General features: G+C 40.7%; 2 protein-coding genes across 2 annotated transcripts in view; one reads left to right on the top strand and one right to left on the bottom strand.

The window, feature by feature from the left end:
- Nucleotides 1-18,370, top strand: part of LOC306715864 (WD repeat-containing protein on Y chromosome-like) — a gene marked incomplete at both ends in the record, with an annotated part of 27,536 nt that extends 9,166 nt beyond the window's left edge. Inside the window, 4 exons of the mRNA XM_079186342.1 lie at nt 16,476-16,550; nt 17,076-17,405; nt 17,994-18,102; nt 18,354-18,370. Of these exons, the coding sequence (XP_079042468.1) occupies nt 16,476-16,550; nt 17,076-17,405; nt 17,994-18,102; nt 18,354-18,370 (531 nt within the window). The remainder of the gene's footprint in view (nt 1-16,475; nt 16,551-17,075; nt 17,406-17,993; nt 18,103-18,353) is intronic.
- Nucleotides 1,815-11,114, bottom strand: ccdc3b (coiled-coil domain containing 3b). Its single transcript, XM_079186503.1, has 3 exons — nt 10,654-11,114; nt 6,500-6,674; nt 1,815-3,114 (listed from the first exon to the last, which is right to left on the bottom strand). Exons 1-3 carry the CDS (start codon nt 11,016-11,018, stop codon nt 2,821-2,823), a joined length of 834 nt encoding a protein of 277 aa, XP_079042629.1. The 5' UTR covers nt 11,019-11,114; the 3' UTR covers nt 1,815-2,820.

The following is an 18,370-nucleotide window of genomic DNA, read 5'->3' as shown; positions in this document are numbered from 1 at the left end:
ATCACTAAGTTGACATTTGTGGTCCAAAATGCCCCCCCCAAAAAAAAAAAATGTTTAAAAGAATAAACCGAAATTGATTATCGGAAGAAAGTAAGAAGTGTTAGCATTTAGCTCAAAGCACCACTGTGCAGAGCCACTTGCATGGTTGTAGAGTCTTAGTCTTTTATTTCATGTAACAGGAATGACGAACTCCAAGTGAAGACCTAAGCAACTACCTAAACAAAAACAATGGAGTCAGTGGCAGGTTGGAGAGTTCAAAGTTAGAAAGCTCTCTGGTGGATTTCTTCATGCAGGGCGATGAATGACAGACAGAGTGAAATACTCAAGTGTAACTGTTTGAGAAAACATGAACAGGAAGGGGGGTTAAAAGGGGAAAATATATACTTTATTAACTAATCAGATGCTCTTGGATTATCAATACAAAAATAAAAAGGAAACCAGAGCAGCCAGAGAAAGTAACAGCATTTGAAAACACAAAACAAGGCTAGATAAATAAACCATGTCCACAGATATCCAGGTCCTCTGGAAGGGACCACCACTGTGCCGTCGTATTGCCTGACATCTGTTTTGCAGCTTGGCTCTGCACGGTGGTTTATGTTCAGAAAGCAGTGTGTGTATATCATCTTTGGCCCAGGTCCATGGGATTTTGACAGTTGGCTGCAGGCAAGCTTGTCTGATGAAAAGGTTTCACGGGGAGAAGAACGAGCTAACGGGGAGACAAGACGAGAAGCTGTTCTCTGCAACACTTTCTGTCTTTGCTCAAGAGGTCAAATGATGCGCGAATGGAAAGCTCGTCAATGTCCACGTTACTGCAGATAAATCCATGGAGAGTTACTGATATAAAACATGTTTGAAATGTGTCCTTTTTTGTTTCTCCTCATGCCATGCCAGCCCCGCCTCTCGTTCCCTCTGTTTTATACAACACCACCATATGGAAGAAATTTGGTTCAGCTTGTGTTGAAAATTTCCTCTGCCAAGATGATTTTGCGTCTCAAATGGTCCTTTGTTTTCTCTGAAAGTGCACCGGATGTAAAACTGGACAAAAGCTTAACAAGAAGAGGTCAACATCGGGCCAATTCATCTTTAGGATTTACGTTGCTTTTAAATTTGCAGCAGTTCTTTGAAAACTTGATTTAGTAGCACTGAATCACACTAAACACACTGTCATTTCTGACTTGAATACATGGAAAACAGGAAACGTTTGTTCTGGTGTTTGGCTAGACACGTTTATTAAAAGAATCAACCAAGAAACTGGTCCAAATTGTTACGTGAAACTGTAGCAGATTGGACAGGTGTGGAAAAGTCAATGAGGCAAAACATACAAGCATAAAAACAGAAGTAAGAAGAAAACACCCAGACTACAATCGACATTTCTAGATGGCAACTACAAGAGTTTCATCCCTTTTCCCACTGTGGGATCCCGGTTGTGCACAGGAAACTACTTCAACAACTTTACACAATATTGTCTTTTATTGCTTTATTTATAAATGTATAGCTTAATTAAGTTAGATGTTATAATGACTGGAGGAGGCTCTAATCCGTGGATGTGTTATACCAAAATAGTGAATAGTGAAAATAGTGAAAAGCAACATGCAGTACATATGAAGCTCTAGCGTAAGTGCAGTCAGGAACACTCTTGCATGCCTAAGCCCGTAGTTTATTTCTCATACATCTGCCATTCACTCTTCATGCATGCTCACTCACTATTTCAGTGCTGTCATTGTTCAGGGCTGTCAATCATGATATCAGCTGTTTAGATGAGCTCGTCTCCTCTATCCAATAGCACAACAAAACAATTACAATGTTAGTTTGGTAAATTTGTATTAATTTATTTGTAATCAAACAATACAGTAGCTGTTAAACAAATGAGTATGCCATTGGCAAAGCAAACCATATTTAGTTTAGGGAAAGCAACAATTATAATAAAAGCAAATACATCAAATATAACAAATGCAAAACTTTAATTTCTGACACAGAAAAAGCCAATCCTGTACCATGCCAGGCTCTCTGGCTGGACTTAATGAATGCTCAGCACTCTGTTTTCAAATACAAAAATTACACTTTCATTCAGTACAATGTGGTTGAACATACTTATATAAAGGTAGACGGTGGGGGGGAAAGGCACTCTTTGGAAACAATTCACTGATTTTAAAGAATCATAGTTTTTGGGTATCAATATATACAAGTAAATGAAAAGCAGGCAAAGGTAAAAAAAATACTGATTCAACACAATGTTAGGTCTTGCAGCTTTGTAAACTTTGGCATTGCTAATTATACGCTCATTTACACAGTCGAAACATTATGACAAAGACGAGACATGTTCATATCCCTTCATGTCCAAGAGTGGACCCACAAAAGACGCAGGTTGATTTGGAGAATTTTGATGACAGTATTTCTGAAGCAACAAACTAATTCTAATATTCGTGCAATGCATAATGTGTCCAGCACAGAAAGAAACAAGATATTAAATGTGCAATGCTTTAACATTGTCCACATATTGTTCAACAGTGCATCCGCCAGCTGAGAGCTCTGTCCAGAATTAAGCTAACAAAAGACAAAAGTAAAAGTGATTCAGAGAAACCAATCATAATGGGGTGAAACAAGAGTTGAGGAGATTAGGATGAAGATCTCCTACCCCTGTGGAACCATTTAAATCCTTTATCTCCATTAATCCTTCCCTTTAGTTCATCTGGGAACACAAACTAGGTGACTAAGTGAAAGCCCTGTGTATCCTTAAATAAGTATTTTAATTGGGTTGAAAACATGGAGAATGTAATTAAATTGTGTTACTCTAAATTGGCCAGCACTGTTATTTGTAGTCTAGTGTTTTAGCGTCCTGGAGGGGACTTTTTTCAGGCGCTGGTTCTTCTGGTCCAGGGTAGTGTCCTGATCGGGGTGAGTTTGGGGCGTCTTTGACTCGTAGAGCTGTTTGAGGCTGAGGGTCTGCTGCTCCTTCGTCGTCTCTCGTTGGGCCTGGCGTAGCAGACGTTTCATGGTCTTCACCTTTTCCCTCAGGTGGTCGTTGGCTTTCTCCAAGGAGCGCACCTTCTGTGAGAGAGTCCAGACCCTCTCCTCCTCCTCAAACAGAGCCTTCTGCACCGCGGAGCACAACAACTGAAATAGGAGGAAAAGTGAGAGGGGTGTTTGATTAAGTGGACTGTGGTCAAACGCGATTAACTGTGACTTATTTAAACACAGAACTGTCAAATCATTGATCAATTACTTTCAGGTTACTTGTTCGAGGAAGGCCAGTATCCGACTATGTACTGTGAGATATCCAACAGATTTTCATCTCGCTCTTCCTTTTGAATTAAATCATATACATACTTATCCCATAACTAAATAATAGTGTCAGATTTAGTATGTTTATGACACATATATGATGCAGCACCTGACAGATAATACTATTCATTTTTATGCTAGATTTCTTTCAGATAAGTCATATGAGAGAACACATCTGGCATGCTCTTTGGGCCGACAACCATGGTGCCAACAGCTCGTAAGTCTTTTAGCATTGTTTGTGTATGAGTGAGTTAAAGAAAGTGAAAGAAAGATTTTGGCTGTTGGAGCCTAAAAGTGGAAAAGGACAGGAGATGAATTATTAAGTGTTTGAAATCATACTGTTCTTGCCATGCGGTAATTCATAGAAACACTTTAAGTGTTACCATACTGCATGCCCTAATCTTTATCTACCAGCCAATTTACATAAGCCAAAGAAAACACACAACGTTGCTTCAGGTAGGGTCCAAGAGGACTTTGAGGTAAAATGGTTGCACAAGTTGCTCCCTCTGTTTCAGCAGAACATCACTGCGAGATGAAACCCAACATGCCTGCGAACATGCGACAGAGGATCCAAAGGCCCGGACCTTTTCCTCGGTGACAAAATGAGCACCAGCTGCCTCTGACTGCATGCCTGTCTGCCTGAGTGTGGATTTCCTCCACAGATCCTAATGATTCCAAATGGGACCAGCGTGAAACGCTGATGTATATCCCTGCCATCAGATAACAACTGCTGAGGGTTTTGAGGAAATGTTAAAAATGTGCAGCTGGCTGCCGGCCCACATCCCTGCTTAGTGCATTACCTGCTGTAATATTAGCTGTGGATATTTCCCATGTGCTCTTACTTATGTCCCGCAAGGGATTTGAAAGGGGTATGAAACTTTATAGTGCAAAAGATGAAGTTCAGGAGCAGAACAATGAAGTTATGTAAAGCAGGAGGTGTCAAATGGCACATCACTGTCTTTCTGTGCACCCAGGTATAACTTTCACTCAAACACAAAACGCCTTCAGTCGGTTCGTATGTCAAGGATTACAGTGTTTCAGGCTAAGCTGCAGTGTGGACAAATACTTTGCTAATTGCCCTTGAAAAAGTCTGGAGTCAAGACTGAGACACATACAATATAAACCTGCCTCTGTGTGGAAGACAGATTTTGTTCATGATAAGCTTTTATGTTTTATCAATGTGACACTTCAAGCCAGGAGACAAGAAAGGTACAGCTGTTGTGGTATACCCTTGTGTAATGTAGAGGTAATAATAAACACTTTCTTGCACCACATGTCTGGGATAGAGCTTGATAAAGAAGCTAATTACAGTTACATTGAGACATAGAATAATAACAACAGACATAGTGCTAAACAGACAGAATAGTAGATAATAAAGCAGATGTATCAGGCTCAATTAAAGCAGTTATATATGTAGACCACAGCACTTACAGGAAAAGCACTCTTTCCTACATTAGTTCCGATATATATTGTTTCATAAGCATTAATCAATCATTAGGGCAGGTTAAGTATGGGTCAGAGATCCAGAGCAGCAAAGATGAGATATGACATAGCGAGTCTCCAACAAGGGTTTTGTAGATAAATGTAGACCAGAGGTTATTACATCTCAGTCAGGGAAGAAAAGTGATCTTATTTATCATATGCAATGCAGATAGACACAGTCATATATTTGTATATATACATATGAATCATATCTCCATAATGCTTCATACAACTCATGGGGAAGCATTGTTTTTATGTTTATGGACAAAATGTTATTTTTGAGTTCAGTCTGATTTACTTTGGCTGACACTTGATTACGTGATGCTCATGGCATTATCTGTTCTGATGAGAGCTTAGGTCAGTTGTCTAAACAATGGTTGCACAGTTCTTGTAAAAACAAAGTCTGTTTTTATTTTGCGAGGAGGAAATCTAATCACGGGAATTATGTAAGAAAGCAGCAATGATATCTAAATGTTTCTCTGTAATTATAATCACAGGCCTGACCCAAAAGTTTGCAGTTAATGGAAATACAAACCATGTTTTCATTCTCTTTACCCATGGCGGATTTTCTGCTTTTATGAGTAGTCAGCAAATGATTGGAAACAGACAGAAGACTGACCTAAATCAGTCGGATTAGGCCAATGGTTTAGATTCATTAAAGAGGATAAAGCAGTGTTGAGTGACTTGAAACCATGTATATACTGACACATTGACTCTGGGACGAGATGCAAGAAACTTAAGAGTCAAGGAGCACCAGGTGTTAGTGTTTGCTAACGGTGTTTAGGTAAAAATGAGCTTTTATATATTAAACAGTGGAGCTGAAGCTGGTTAGTTCAGGTCATTTTGCCATAAGCAAAAAGTCGTCTATCTGCATTGTCCTGTGTACTCCAGGGGCTATTTTATGATTCATTAACTTGTATGATGTATCCACTTTCTCTGGTTTTACTTTAGTTAGTGATTTTCTTTGTTTCCATAAATTCTTTTCAGTAATCCTCAGAGGATGGATATGTAATTGTTGCATTGATTATCTAAATTGAAGAAGTGTAGAGTTGTTTTTTCAAGTCCGAGGAAAAGTAATCTATGTCATCCTCTTTACTTAATATTCATCACATCTTGTAGCTACACTTGTTCTGTTTTGCAAACGTTACCGTTTAATCTGTAATGAATTTAAACTTGCTTGATTGTTGAACATCCACGTAAAACAGCACTTGGTATTTGATTCTGATGGACTGATACCAAAACCTGACTTCAGTGTTTTGTGAGTTATCAAACACCATTGTAGTTGCACTGGATATATCACCACGCGATGTCCCTCACTTCTTCATTAGAGCTGTCGTCTTTGGGCATAAGAAAATACTCCATTAAACAACAAAATGGTTTGCCAAAGAGCTAGTATACAATGCTGTTTAAAGGAGATTTCTCCTTTAAACATAGTGAGTTCTTTGCGTAGCCAAAACCTCAGGAAATGTGTGTTTGGTTTACCATGCATTTAGAACATATCTAAATTGCCAGCTTCATGGTATTCCTTTGAAAACAACAGGATGTAATATTGAATCCTTTTATGTGTGCGCCACAGTACTTTGGGCTATTGTGGCTCACTCCACTCTTTTTCCCAAACCATTTGTGTAGCCACCATAAATCTGAATCAGAAACTGATTCAAAGTAGATGTCCTTATTACTATCTCAAACAACACTCGGAAGTAGTTTGTGGTGGTGATTCCAATGGGCTACATACCCGGCTGTCCTCCTGAGCCTCCCACTCCGGGGCATAGCTGTGGACCTGGGTACCAGACGTGCAGTTGGCAAACTGGAAAAGGCTGGCAAACGTGCGGTGGTTCTCCGCAGTGTCAGGGAAAATGGGGTCCTGGAAGTTCACTCCATGAGGGATAATATTGTAGTTCTCATCCATCCTGCATGGAAGAAAAGGAGGATTGTATTCATGTAGTGGAGAACAAAGGCAACAATGAACATATGGTAAAATGTTGTGCATGTGTAAAAACAGAAGCAGATGCAGATGCACATAAACAAAAGTCGTGAGCAACGAGAATATGTTATACTTAATCTTCATGTCATCAGGATTTCAAATTGAAGCAAACTAAAAGGTTTTAGCTATTCATCCTATAATGTTGACACACATATGTCCATAATTAAGAAAAGAGAAAAGTGAACTATATACAGAACTGTTTACAGTCCCTGGTATAGTTTTATGCAAATTCAACCATTATGTGGATGATTCAAGCCAGCAAACTACAAGCCAAAGGGATTTGCTGGGCATGTTTCATATCTTCTCTTACGCCATGAAGTGTGTGAGGGAGGAAGTCCTGAAGCAGCGTGTTTCCATACATCTGGATTTCATCTCGCATCCCTCGAGGGACATCAAAAGTTTGGTTGTCCCTCAGTGACCGTGTGTTTGTGGGTGTTTTTGTGTGGGTGTGTGTGCATGTTGAGAGAGCACAAACAAAGCTGATGTTTTGCTTCAACAGGAGAGGTCAGGGGTCAGCTGTAAGCACAGTGACCAGGAGGTCAGAAGGAATTGTGGATCCAGAGGAACTTGATGTAAACATAACTAAAAAATAATAGTGACATAAAACTTATCTTTTACAATTTGTTGAAACAATGTAATTGCTGTACATATGCAGCACATGCACACCCCAACATATTAAAACACCTTGATTGTGATAGTTTACTCATTGCTCAAGCAGAACAGTCAGTCTATTTTATTTAAAAGTCCTGAGGGAGATCCAAAGCTGCATTTTTCTCCAAGCTAGCCTCAGATTTGTCCTGTCCTGAGAGCTTGTGCTCATGATTGATTGGCAAGACTATTCTGGTCTGAGATAAGTGTTGTTGGGGCTTTTACAACAGGAAATAGGCATTCACTGGAGACAGCAATGAGAACTTTTTTGTTTTGGCTTGCTCGTACAGCGTCTGAGACTGCGGAGCGGCCACAACGACACATGTTGATCCATTTTAGGTTTTTGACAGAGAATCTCACGTTAGTGAGAAAGCTACATGCGAAGATGAATTGTTATATCTAATTTCTTGCAATTTTCATGAAAGTTAACATCTAATCTGAATAGTGATACCTCTCTACAAGGTTCAATAACAGTAGCTCAATGAAAATTTGAATGAATAAATGTTCAGATATTTAAGGAAATATTTTAATTAGCTTTTTTCATAAGACGTAGATCAGAAGATCGATATCATTCCCAAGTCAAGATCGCCATTAGCTTAGCTTAGCATAAAGACTGGAAACAGGGGAAACACCTAGCCTGGCTCTGCAGAGAAGTTACAAAATGTGTCTACCTGCACCTCTGAAGCTCACGAATAGAGTGCTGCAGGAATGAGTCCTAAAACCCGGATACGAGTTAGCATTTTTGCACTTCCGGGCTCCCTCGTCAATGGGTGTTTTTTATGTGTTTTTGTTTAGATGCCTGAAATAAGGTATGTAGTTAACCCAAACTTATAAGATTTAGTTTGTTCTACGATATAAAATACCGCAACAAATAACCCTCTCATGAATTTGGAAGCCTTTTAGTGTTTTTTAAAAAGGCAGTTGCTAACAGGTGGCTTAATGAGAAAACAAAACGTCATCACTCCGTCTAGTCTGCCTTCACTTCCTCTTTGTGTGTACTCATGCGACCATGCTGTAGTTTGTTTGTATCCTCATATTACCTTTTTTCTTCTGGCAATTGCATTCAGGCTTCAAAAATCCTAAAAGTTGTGTTTATCTTGCTGAACTGAATGTTGAAGTATAATAAACGTGTTTCAAAAAGAGCTTGTTTTCTGCAAAAATCCAAAATCCATTGGAAGAATCCCTTTGGCTTTTGGTCGAGAAAACCAGTGCGATGCTAACTTCCAGGTTGGCTTTCAAAATACACTATTCCTGCATCACACTAGCAACACGTTATATCCCGTTTATTGAATCCGAACAGAAACTGATGTGTAAAAACTTCCTGTTGGACACAAACTGTATTTAATACCCATCTGAACCAGGTCTCCCGGTCTACGTGCTTGTGGGCTAAAGTCTACTGGAAAGGAAAAAGAGCATGAGGGTTTTTTGGAATTGCTCTCTCCATTACAGTATATCCCTGGTAACCACTGGCAAGAGATCACTGCTTTGGTTTACTGGACCAATCATTGCTTCTTAATCATCCTCGGTTCTGCACTTAAACACAACTGTGTTGTGACTATAGCTTCAGGAAATTTTCCGATGGTGGTCGCCCTGGCTGATTATGGGGATAACGTCCGGATAGCATCACAACAGGGGACCGTTAAGTCATCCCTGGAGGTGTACTTAACTAAAGCCAGTGATATCGTCATATAGTATCTTAGCCGTCATCAGACAATACACGATCACACAATGTGAGTGTAATTCTGTTCATATGAAGTGGGACATATGCTATAAAGGACATTATTAAAGTCGGCCCTGCTGCAGACCCTCATGTGGGACAGCCCAAACATTAAACTTCATGAATACTTTTCAGTGCCCCACTCTGAATATCTAACGCTTCATCTGTTTGAGAGAAAAAGCAGAGAGTAGACAGAAATATTGGTATGGCCTGTCAGCACACGTTTCCTTCATCGAGCGGCAACCTGGTGTGTTTCAGCAGGACAAAAGGTGGTCCTATACCGATCGGGTTTACCTTCAAGCTTTTGGGAAATGTCTGGCTCTGTAATTACACTGGCAGGAATGCAACGTTTCCTGAGTAACAGTGTTGTTTCTGTCCAACACAGACACTTAAGAATCAACCTGCCACATAGTTGTGGAACATTTGGAAGGTTATTAAATATGTTATTAACCTGAAATCAATATGGTATCACATGGACAGATGCTGATTAAAAGAGAACATGTGAGGATGGTTCTAAGCTTCCACTTTTGACTGCTGAATGTTTCCTTACTGGCGGACGATTGATTGAATCCCCATGAGAGTCCTTACTTCCATGACAGATCTCTGCACCGGTCTGAAGAGCTGCTGGTTTTCATTGGCTAGACAGGCCAGGAGGAGTTGATGGATAGACAATACATTACCAAGGTGTCTTGATGGACTATTGGTTAAGACACACACGATGTACTGTGATGGTATCAACCCAGTTCAATCAGTGACATTCCCCCCCTCTCTCTCTCTCCTTATTTTCTGTCTTCTTTCAACTCACTATTGAATAACAGCAACAATGCCATTCTTGCCATACAAATTCTAAAAATAAAGGATGCATCTGATTGGATGCATAAGTTGACTCAACTAATCACTGGATAGTTCTAGTGTGCTGGAGGGACTGATGGTGTATGTGCATGTGTGTACATTTGTTTGCAAAATCATCATTTAGTATTGCCAGGGAGAACTTAACATCACATCGTTTACAGCGTTTTAGAGATTTAAATATTGTATGTAGTTTTCTTTCACAATCAGTCATCATCAAATCATTAACTTTTTGCAATTCATAGTAGTGCATTCCAATAAGAAGTACTATCATCTTTGCTGGCTGAGTAGCTGCCTTTACAAAGCTGATGCCTGACTCTCAAACACAGTTCTGCAACATTTTCAACCGCTATCTTTTCTCTTCAACATAAAATATAGAATAGCAAAGACAAACACAGTTGGAAAAGAGGGTGCAAGAGGGTCATCCATGTCATGTTGTCTTTGGGTATCAGTTACATAATGTTCAGCCTATGAGATTATATTCATATTCTTGAAACCTTACCCTAATTATAACAGAGATGTATATGTGGGACAAAGCTTAGCCTAAATGAACAGGTTTTTTGTGTTGGGAATTAATCTTTAAAAAAAGTTTGTTTTGTACATATATCATTCTGCACCAGGTGAAAAAACGTAATGCATCTGAGACAGGAAATTATTGATCAAATCAAAAGAGAATATCCGGGATTCTCACCTTAGAAAGAAGTAGTAGTTATTGTTTTTGGTGACACTGTATGAGAAGCAGGTGAAATAGCCCAGGCCGGTAACATTAAACCTGGAGCCGGCGGGGACCTCCAGCATGCTGCCCCACGCCTGGTCGCACAGCAGCTCAATCTCGGCGGAGAAAAGCAACTCTGTGTCGGACGGCTGGACAGGCAGGTAGTTATCATACACGTTGTAGAACTCCTTGTGCAGTGCTAACACCTTGGCATATACTATGATCTGTGCCAACTCGGCACGGCACGCTTCTGTCTGCTGTCTCCAGTCGCGGGGAAGCTGACATCCCCGGCTCCCATCAGGACCCGCCGCTGCCAGAATAAACGCCAATATAATCCACATGATCCGACAGAGATGGGACGACTGTGGGTCAGAGAGGCGAACCGGACGCGCTATGCTGCTGAAGAATAAAATCACGAAAAAAACTACAGGGCTTTCACTCCATGCACATACTTCCACCGATGCTGAATCAACTGATATTCACAGTAAATCAGTGTGACACAACAAAATAGTCCCGGGCAGTTGGTAATTTCTCTGCTCTCTGCGGCCCTTGCTCCCTCCTCCAGCTAGAATACCTGCGATCAGTGGATCAGCCCGTTCATACACCAGCATCCCATTCAGAAATCTGCCTCTGACTTTTGAAATGAGTGCAGAAGGAGCAAGAAAGAGTGTGTGCATTTTGGTCTGCGTGTGAATTCATCAAAACAAAACTTTCTGAAACAACAAATCCTCTACCTCCAAATTTGTGATATAATGTGTAATTTAATGCAACAAAGAAACGTTTTAAGGCTCTACACAGCAAACAATAAATTCAGAATTAATATGTGGCGCCCTCTAGTGATAATATGACCACAGGGTTGGTGGTAGAGTTTACTTTCGTTAAATGTTTTTTTCTAGCTTTTCCCCTGTTAATTGTTTTCCGGAGGCACACTCCAGGCTCTAAATGGAAATGTGTAAGAAATAAAATTGCGCAGGCTCGCTGTCCCATCATGTTATCAATGTGCTCGGGTAAGCTATGACAGGCTGATATGTTGTTCAGCGACTCCGATAGAAACTAGGCTGTTTGTGACAACAACTGAATCTGTGTAAACTCTGTCAGGACGGAGCCTGTGACGCAAAATAAAGGGAATATTGTTATAATCGTCTGACTACGGATCAGAAGATTCTAGATTCGACTCCTGGATAGCTCGTCTTTTCATTATTAGTACAATGTCTTCACTACTTCTAACGTGTAGCCTCGTTCATGGAATAGTCATAATAAACCGGCATAACAAGAGTTGTTGGGGATTTTTTTCAAGTTTACTTCAAAGTTGCTTATACAGACATTGCAGGTGTATGTTTCTTGTTTTGTAGTCAACTTGTGGTAATTTCTGGTGAGGTTATGCCACCTTGTAACATTTGCAATGTAATCTTTAAGCCTAAGTCTGATGTAAAACCATTTCACTACACAGACATATGTAGACAAATACCCTAATTAGATTGTCTTTTCCCTTCATTTCACTTTTGACATTTCCCTACTTTTAATTAACTTCATCATTTACAGTATCCTTATAGTTTGTTGTTCTTAAATTGGGTTTTTACGGTTGTTTTTTGTTATTATTGAATTTATGATGATGGAGGACTGCTAATATCTCAGTATTTTGATTGCACTAACACCTGTCATGCTTTTAATTTGTCTTTATCAGGCAGGAAATAGGCTGCTTGCCAACTTCATGTCCTTCAGGACCAGACCAAACATTTATACAGCTGCCAGCCCAAGTATGTTACAAAGCATTTATTAAATGATTATATTCCACTTATACAGTAAACATGTTGCCCATTGAATGCGTGCATGTCAGCTGAGACATACATATATTGGGCGTTAAAGGGTTTCTTCTCTTATATATCAGTCAAACGTCTCTAATGGCAGACTCAAAATGTGTCTCTGCAGTCAGTTCAAACACTAACGATCTTACCTTAGACAGCGAGTATAAGTAATAAGCTCACAGTAACAATGACGGGATCAGTTAGTAGTGTCTGAGGTAAACCACAAACACTGAGCCAGATCATGATGTTTTAACAAAAGCACAGTCTTCAGCCAGTATATTAGCAAACACACTAACAGCACAACAATCAGCTTGAGACATGCGATCCAACTGTTCCTCTGCAGCCATTCTTGATTTCTGTCAGTAGATGGAGGCATCAGCATCAAGTCACTGAGATCCATCGTTCTCGTCTCTGACTCACAGTAAAGTCTTCAGCCTGGGGTTTCTGTTCAGGTCCACACAGAGAAAATGACTGGTTGACTGAACACAAGTGTAGAGGCATGCATCACTTAATGAATGGTACAGAACAGATTTGATGGAAGATCAGCTCGTATTTAGTGATCTCACTGACATGGCCAATGTTGGTGACGTCATTAAACAGGCAGGAAAACATGCATAGGTTATAGAATTGATATATTTTGATTTAGTTGATATTTATAAGGTGTGGAAATATTTATTTGAGTTTAAATATTCCGACTAATAACAATTTGGTCGGACAATTGCATATCGACCAACTAATCGACCAAGGGACCTTGAGTTTGTTGTTATCCTTGAAGTATAAATCAAATGAATTTAATATGCTGCAAATAGTTTTTATTTATAATTAAGTCAAGCTACCAGGTATGGGTGCACGGTGCATTGTAACCATTTAGTTAATCTAGAGTAACACGCATATTCTTTTCCCCCCATCAACGAATGGATTGGTTGAAGAGTGGGTAGAATTTCAGTCATCCAAGATTTTCTTGGTCGACTACAGCCCTTATATTTTAAATACATATAGCCAGAGACCACTTTCCATTCAGGAGAAGCCCCATTGTGCTCCGGACCCATCAGCTTCTCATACTCTCATCTGGCTTGTGCCTCATGTTTGTATCTGTAACTGTAAACGGTACACAGAAACAATAATTAAAAAAAATGAATTGGTAAATTAATATTCTGTGTTGAATTTAGAGACGTTGGAGTGGGTCGGTTTTGTAGGCAACATCTTCACAGTTCATTGGTGTAAATATTGACTATTTGTCTAACCCTCATGATTAACCCTGCACCTGCCTCATCAGCTAGTCTTTACTCAAGAAGACTTTTAAGCTGCATGAGAGATTTGGGGACAAGTTCCTTTTGGTAATCCTCCCTATCCATCAGTGCAGTAGAGCAATGTGGCCAAAAATCTTCTTTCACCTTATATATGAAACAACCACAGCGGAAAGCCTTTTTTATATACTCTTGTGAATTCAATACTGTTGAAAAATGTACTGAGTATTTTTTTATTTTACTAAGAACTTCAGTGACAAATTAACATAATAGTTGCAAGTGAAAGTACAGAGAAAAACCTGATATTTCCAGCTAGAAACTGACTATGCGTCCACACATATACAGACAGAGACATCAGATCAAGACTTGATTTAACGCAATTTGATTCGATTTTCTGATACATTCGAGATAGTATGTGCTTGTTATTGATCAATTCAGACGTAGTTGTGTATTACGATATCTCGGTATGAAGATACAATTCTATTGAATGACAATTAATTCTATTGAATTAAGGCCTAGCACTTTGGTGCAGCACTCTTTGGACGGAAACTGAAAAATGTGAAAAGCATACAGATGCATGGTAGGCTACAACTGCATGTAAATACACCGTATACAAAAAGAGCCACTCACACTGGCTATAGTAAAGCACCGTGGAGCCGCGGTCGTGCACAAAACCGCTGACAACAAAAGTTACGCCTCAATGCTTTGTATGCTTTCATTTGTTTTCTTGAGTAGAAGGATGTCTCGGGACAAATCGCTCCCCTTTGTAACATGGGGACGAGGTCCATCATGTTGTGGTTTTCTCTCGTATTATCGACTTAGCTAGCACAGTGCGGACTTTCCTCCAACTCGTCATAACCGGTGTCGTAAGCACAAGCGCATGCGCACGAATGTGTCGGCAATTCCGTGACGTCAGCTCGGTTATACTTTGCTCGTCATCGGAATCACGTGACTGTAAACAACATGTCGGCATTTCCATGACATTTATGACGCGTTTAGTGACATCCTTTTTGGCTTTGAATTTTTTCTGCTTTTCAGAATTTCTAAGTAATCCTGGACAGTTAGGAGAGTTAATTTATAATACACCATTACAATGGAGAAGGATAGCCAACTGATTTCTGCTGCAAAACTTACAGAACTGACAAACACAGTTGATATGGAGAAGGATAACCAACTATTTTCTGCTGCAAAATCTCGAAAACGTTCATACACAGTTTCAATGGAGGATGAGTATCTGTTTACTACTGCAAGACTTCCAGAACTGGTTGAGTTATTTCAGAAGACTCAATGTGAATATGGTGAAGGACTGGATATAGATGAATTTCGTGGAGTGCTGAACGTTGTCCTCACTGCAGACAATGCTGATGAATACATTGCCTTGTTCCATAAGATTGACACAAACTGTGATCAAACTGTGGACCTTGATGAGTTTTTGGCATTCCTGATATTTAGATTTGATGTTTCGAAAGGCTTCAGATATGATGCTATCTTTCCCAAACCTATCAAAGTGATACCTTTGAATCACCGTAAAAATGTTGTTGATGTCAAATTCATTCCCAACAAAGAAGAAATGGAAGATGGATGTAAATCTGCTTTTCAAGAAGGACCCACCAGGACTTACCAGAGAGGTCTATACATCTTGGTCAGCTCAGATGGTATTTTCACCGACTTGTCTATCAGAGCCGACAATCCTATTCAACATCAAATTTCATTGAGCAAAACAAAAAACATAATTCCATTCTCGCATGATACCAAAAAGGACATAATTCGCATGGCATACATCGAAGAACTCAGACAGGTGGTTATCGCCACTACTCAAAGGGAAGTGTTATTCTACAACTTTCAAGAAAGAACATCCTTTCAAATAGGACATGCTCTTATTATAGAGGACAGCCAAATGAGTGCCTTAAACTACGGGTCCAATGGCACTAAAGCAGTGTTATCCATTGGGGATGTGAAAGGTTTTGTGTATGTGTTGATCTCCGAAACAGTTAAAGCCGGCATGTTCAACAACACGGCGTACGAGGAAATGTCTCTGCGGGATTATCCAACTGCTTATGTTTCAACCCTGTTGAAAAGCAACACTGAAGAGTTTCAATGTTTTAAAATCCCCATCTTCAATGACATCTGCACTCAGATCCAATACATTCCATCAATTGAGTCATTGGTCATTTGCAGTAATTCATCCAAGACAATGGTCATTGTTAACACAACCAAGAAAAACGGAGCTGAATTCCCCGAGAAAAACGGAGCTGAATTCCCCGAGAAAAACGGAGGTGAATTCCCCAAAACCGTTTTTAATAGCCCTGTAAATGAGGCGTTTTTCACCTATGTTGAATACTCCCGTTTGACTGGGTTACTGTTGACTGGTGGTAAAGACGGCTTATTGCGTCAGTGGGATCCCCACGAGAACATGTTATTCAGACAGTCATTTGTAGGACACGTCAAACCCATCACCCACATGAGCCTAAATTACAAAGATAAAGTTTTGGTCACTTTATCTGAGGACAAGAATGTTCGTGTGTGGTCCGAGGAACACATGCTGCCTTTACAAAGCTTCCAGGTTGACGGCTTGGAAGAAGGCCCTATCACCAGTATGTGTTATAACACAGACAACAATGAGTTAGTCCTGGCTAACTCAAAAATGGGAGCATATATTGGAAGAGGAACAGAGCTTTTTCACAATTCCTGTACATCCCATCTCAAGCCCCTGTGCTGTGCTCTCTATCACACCCTTTACAAACAGGTCGTCTCTGTTTGCCAAGATGGTATGGTGACCGTGTGGGACATCTCAACAGGAAAGGCCAACGCACAGTTCAAGGTAACTCCAGAAAAGCATGTGGGGCACACTGCCATTGCATTTGATGAACCGCAGCGCAGACTAATCACAGCTTCTCGGGATGGGAAATTGAGATTCTGGAATTTTAATTCTGGAGTATTACTTGACGTTATTCCTGTTACCATGCCAAAGGAGGTGATAGGTATTGTCTGCTTTAAAGATAGGCTGTTTGTGACGGGACGGAACTCCAATATCATTTATGAAATAGATACAGTGAGACACGAATACAGATTTTGGAAGCACTGTTTTTTAAGTGACATTTCCTCAATGGATGTTTACAAAAACCTACTGTGTACTGCCGCCAGCAATGGAAATATTGTTATCTGGAATGCTGACTTTGGCAGTGTCCTCAGCTGGTTTAATGGCAGTAATGGCCCTCAAACATTCCATACACGCCACGGAGAACAAGGCCTGATAGGGAGTCAGTCTGATGAAAAGGATCCCAAAAAATCTCAGACTAGGAACAAGACTGTTGTGAAAGCCCCTGTTCTTGTTAAATGTCTGAAGAAAAGGGAGAACAAAGCTGACACAGCCATACTGCTGACTTCTTCAGATGGCTACATATGGGCCTGGTCTGTTGCCCTCGAGGGAGGTTTAATTGGAAAGTTCAGGGCAGTGGATGAGGAAGGTGCCATCATTACCACCATGTCGACTGACGTCGAAGAACATGTATTACTGACTGGGGATAGTACTGGCAAGATTTGTCAGTGGGACATTAAAAGATTCGGATTGAGAAGACTGGCAACGGAAGGGCCATTTGAGGATACAAAAGGGTGGCGTGTGTCATTGGCTCGACCTCCTCTGTTGGGCTCCTGGCAATGCCACCGTACAGAGGTGGTGAGTGTTCTGTGTGACCACAGTTGTCAAAGGTTAATAACTGCAGGGTTGGACTGCTACCTCCATCTATGGGAAAACACAGGCTCCCTCATAGGCAGCTTTGGGGCAGACACATGGAGTAAAGCGCAACTCGGATGGATGACGAATGCTGAGGAGCAGGCAGCTAAATTAGACATAATATTTGGAAGAAAAAATGAAAAAGAAAAGTCTCCATGGCCCACAACACCAGAAGAAACCTTTGATACGCTCTCTGAAAGAGTTTACGTGCTCCTCAGCCATCTCGCGGATGATACAGTCAGGCAGGGGGCTGAACACAATTCAAAGCAAAACGTCACGTTCAAAGACAGCGTCCTCACAACATGTCCACCAAACACCTTGCCAGGCAAGCAGGAGAGGGAGCCTATATCAGAGCAAATACCCGTTCCACCCATCTGTGGTAAGGCTCAGCTCACACAAAATCAGGCCCAGCTGAAGCCACAGCCACCTCAGACCCCGCTCATTAGCGGTGGCGCTCACCTTAAACAAAGTTCTCTCCAGACATTAAATGACACAAGGTCCAAATATGGACGTGTGCCCAAAATTCGGCAGAGGGCCACTTTCAAAGACAGCGTCCTCACACCATGTCCACCAAACACCTTGCCAGGCAAGCAGGAGAGGGAGCCTATATCAGAGCAAATACCCCTTCCACCCATCTGTGGTAAGGCTATGCTCATACAAAATCAGACCCAGCTGAAGCCACAGCCGCCTCAGACCCGGCTCATTAGAGGTGGCGCTCACCTTAAACAAAGTTCTCTCCAGACATTAAATGACACAAGGTCCAAATATGGACGTGTGCCCAAAATTCGGCAGGGAGACACTCACACACACACCCAGCTTCAGCCAAAGCTACCTTGGAGATGACCACTATTTCATGTCTTTCTCCCTCTTCCTCTCCTCTCCCCCTTGTAGTGAAGTGGAGCTTCTAA

The sequence above is a fragment of the Pholis gunnellus genome (assembly GCF_910591455.1).
Source record: "Pholis gunnellus genome assembly, chromosome: 3".
NCBI classification, from domain to species: Eukaryota; Metazoa; Chordata; class Actinopteri; order Perciformes; family Pholidae; genus Pholis; species Pholis gunnellus.
This window is presented reverse-complemented; position numbering and strand designations above follow the sequence as displayed.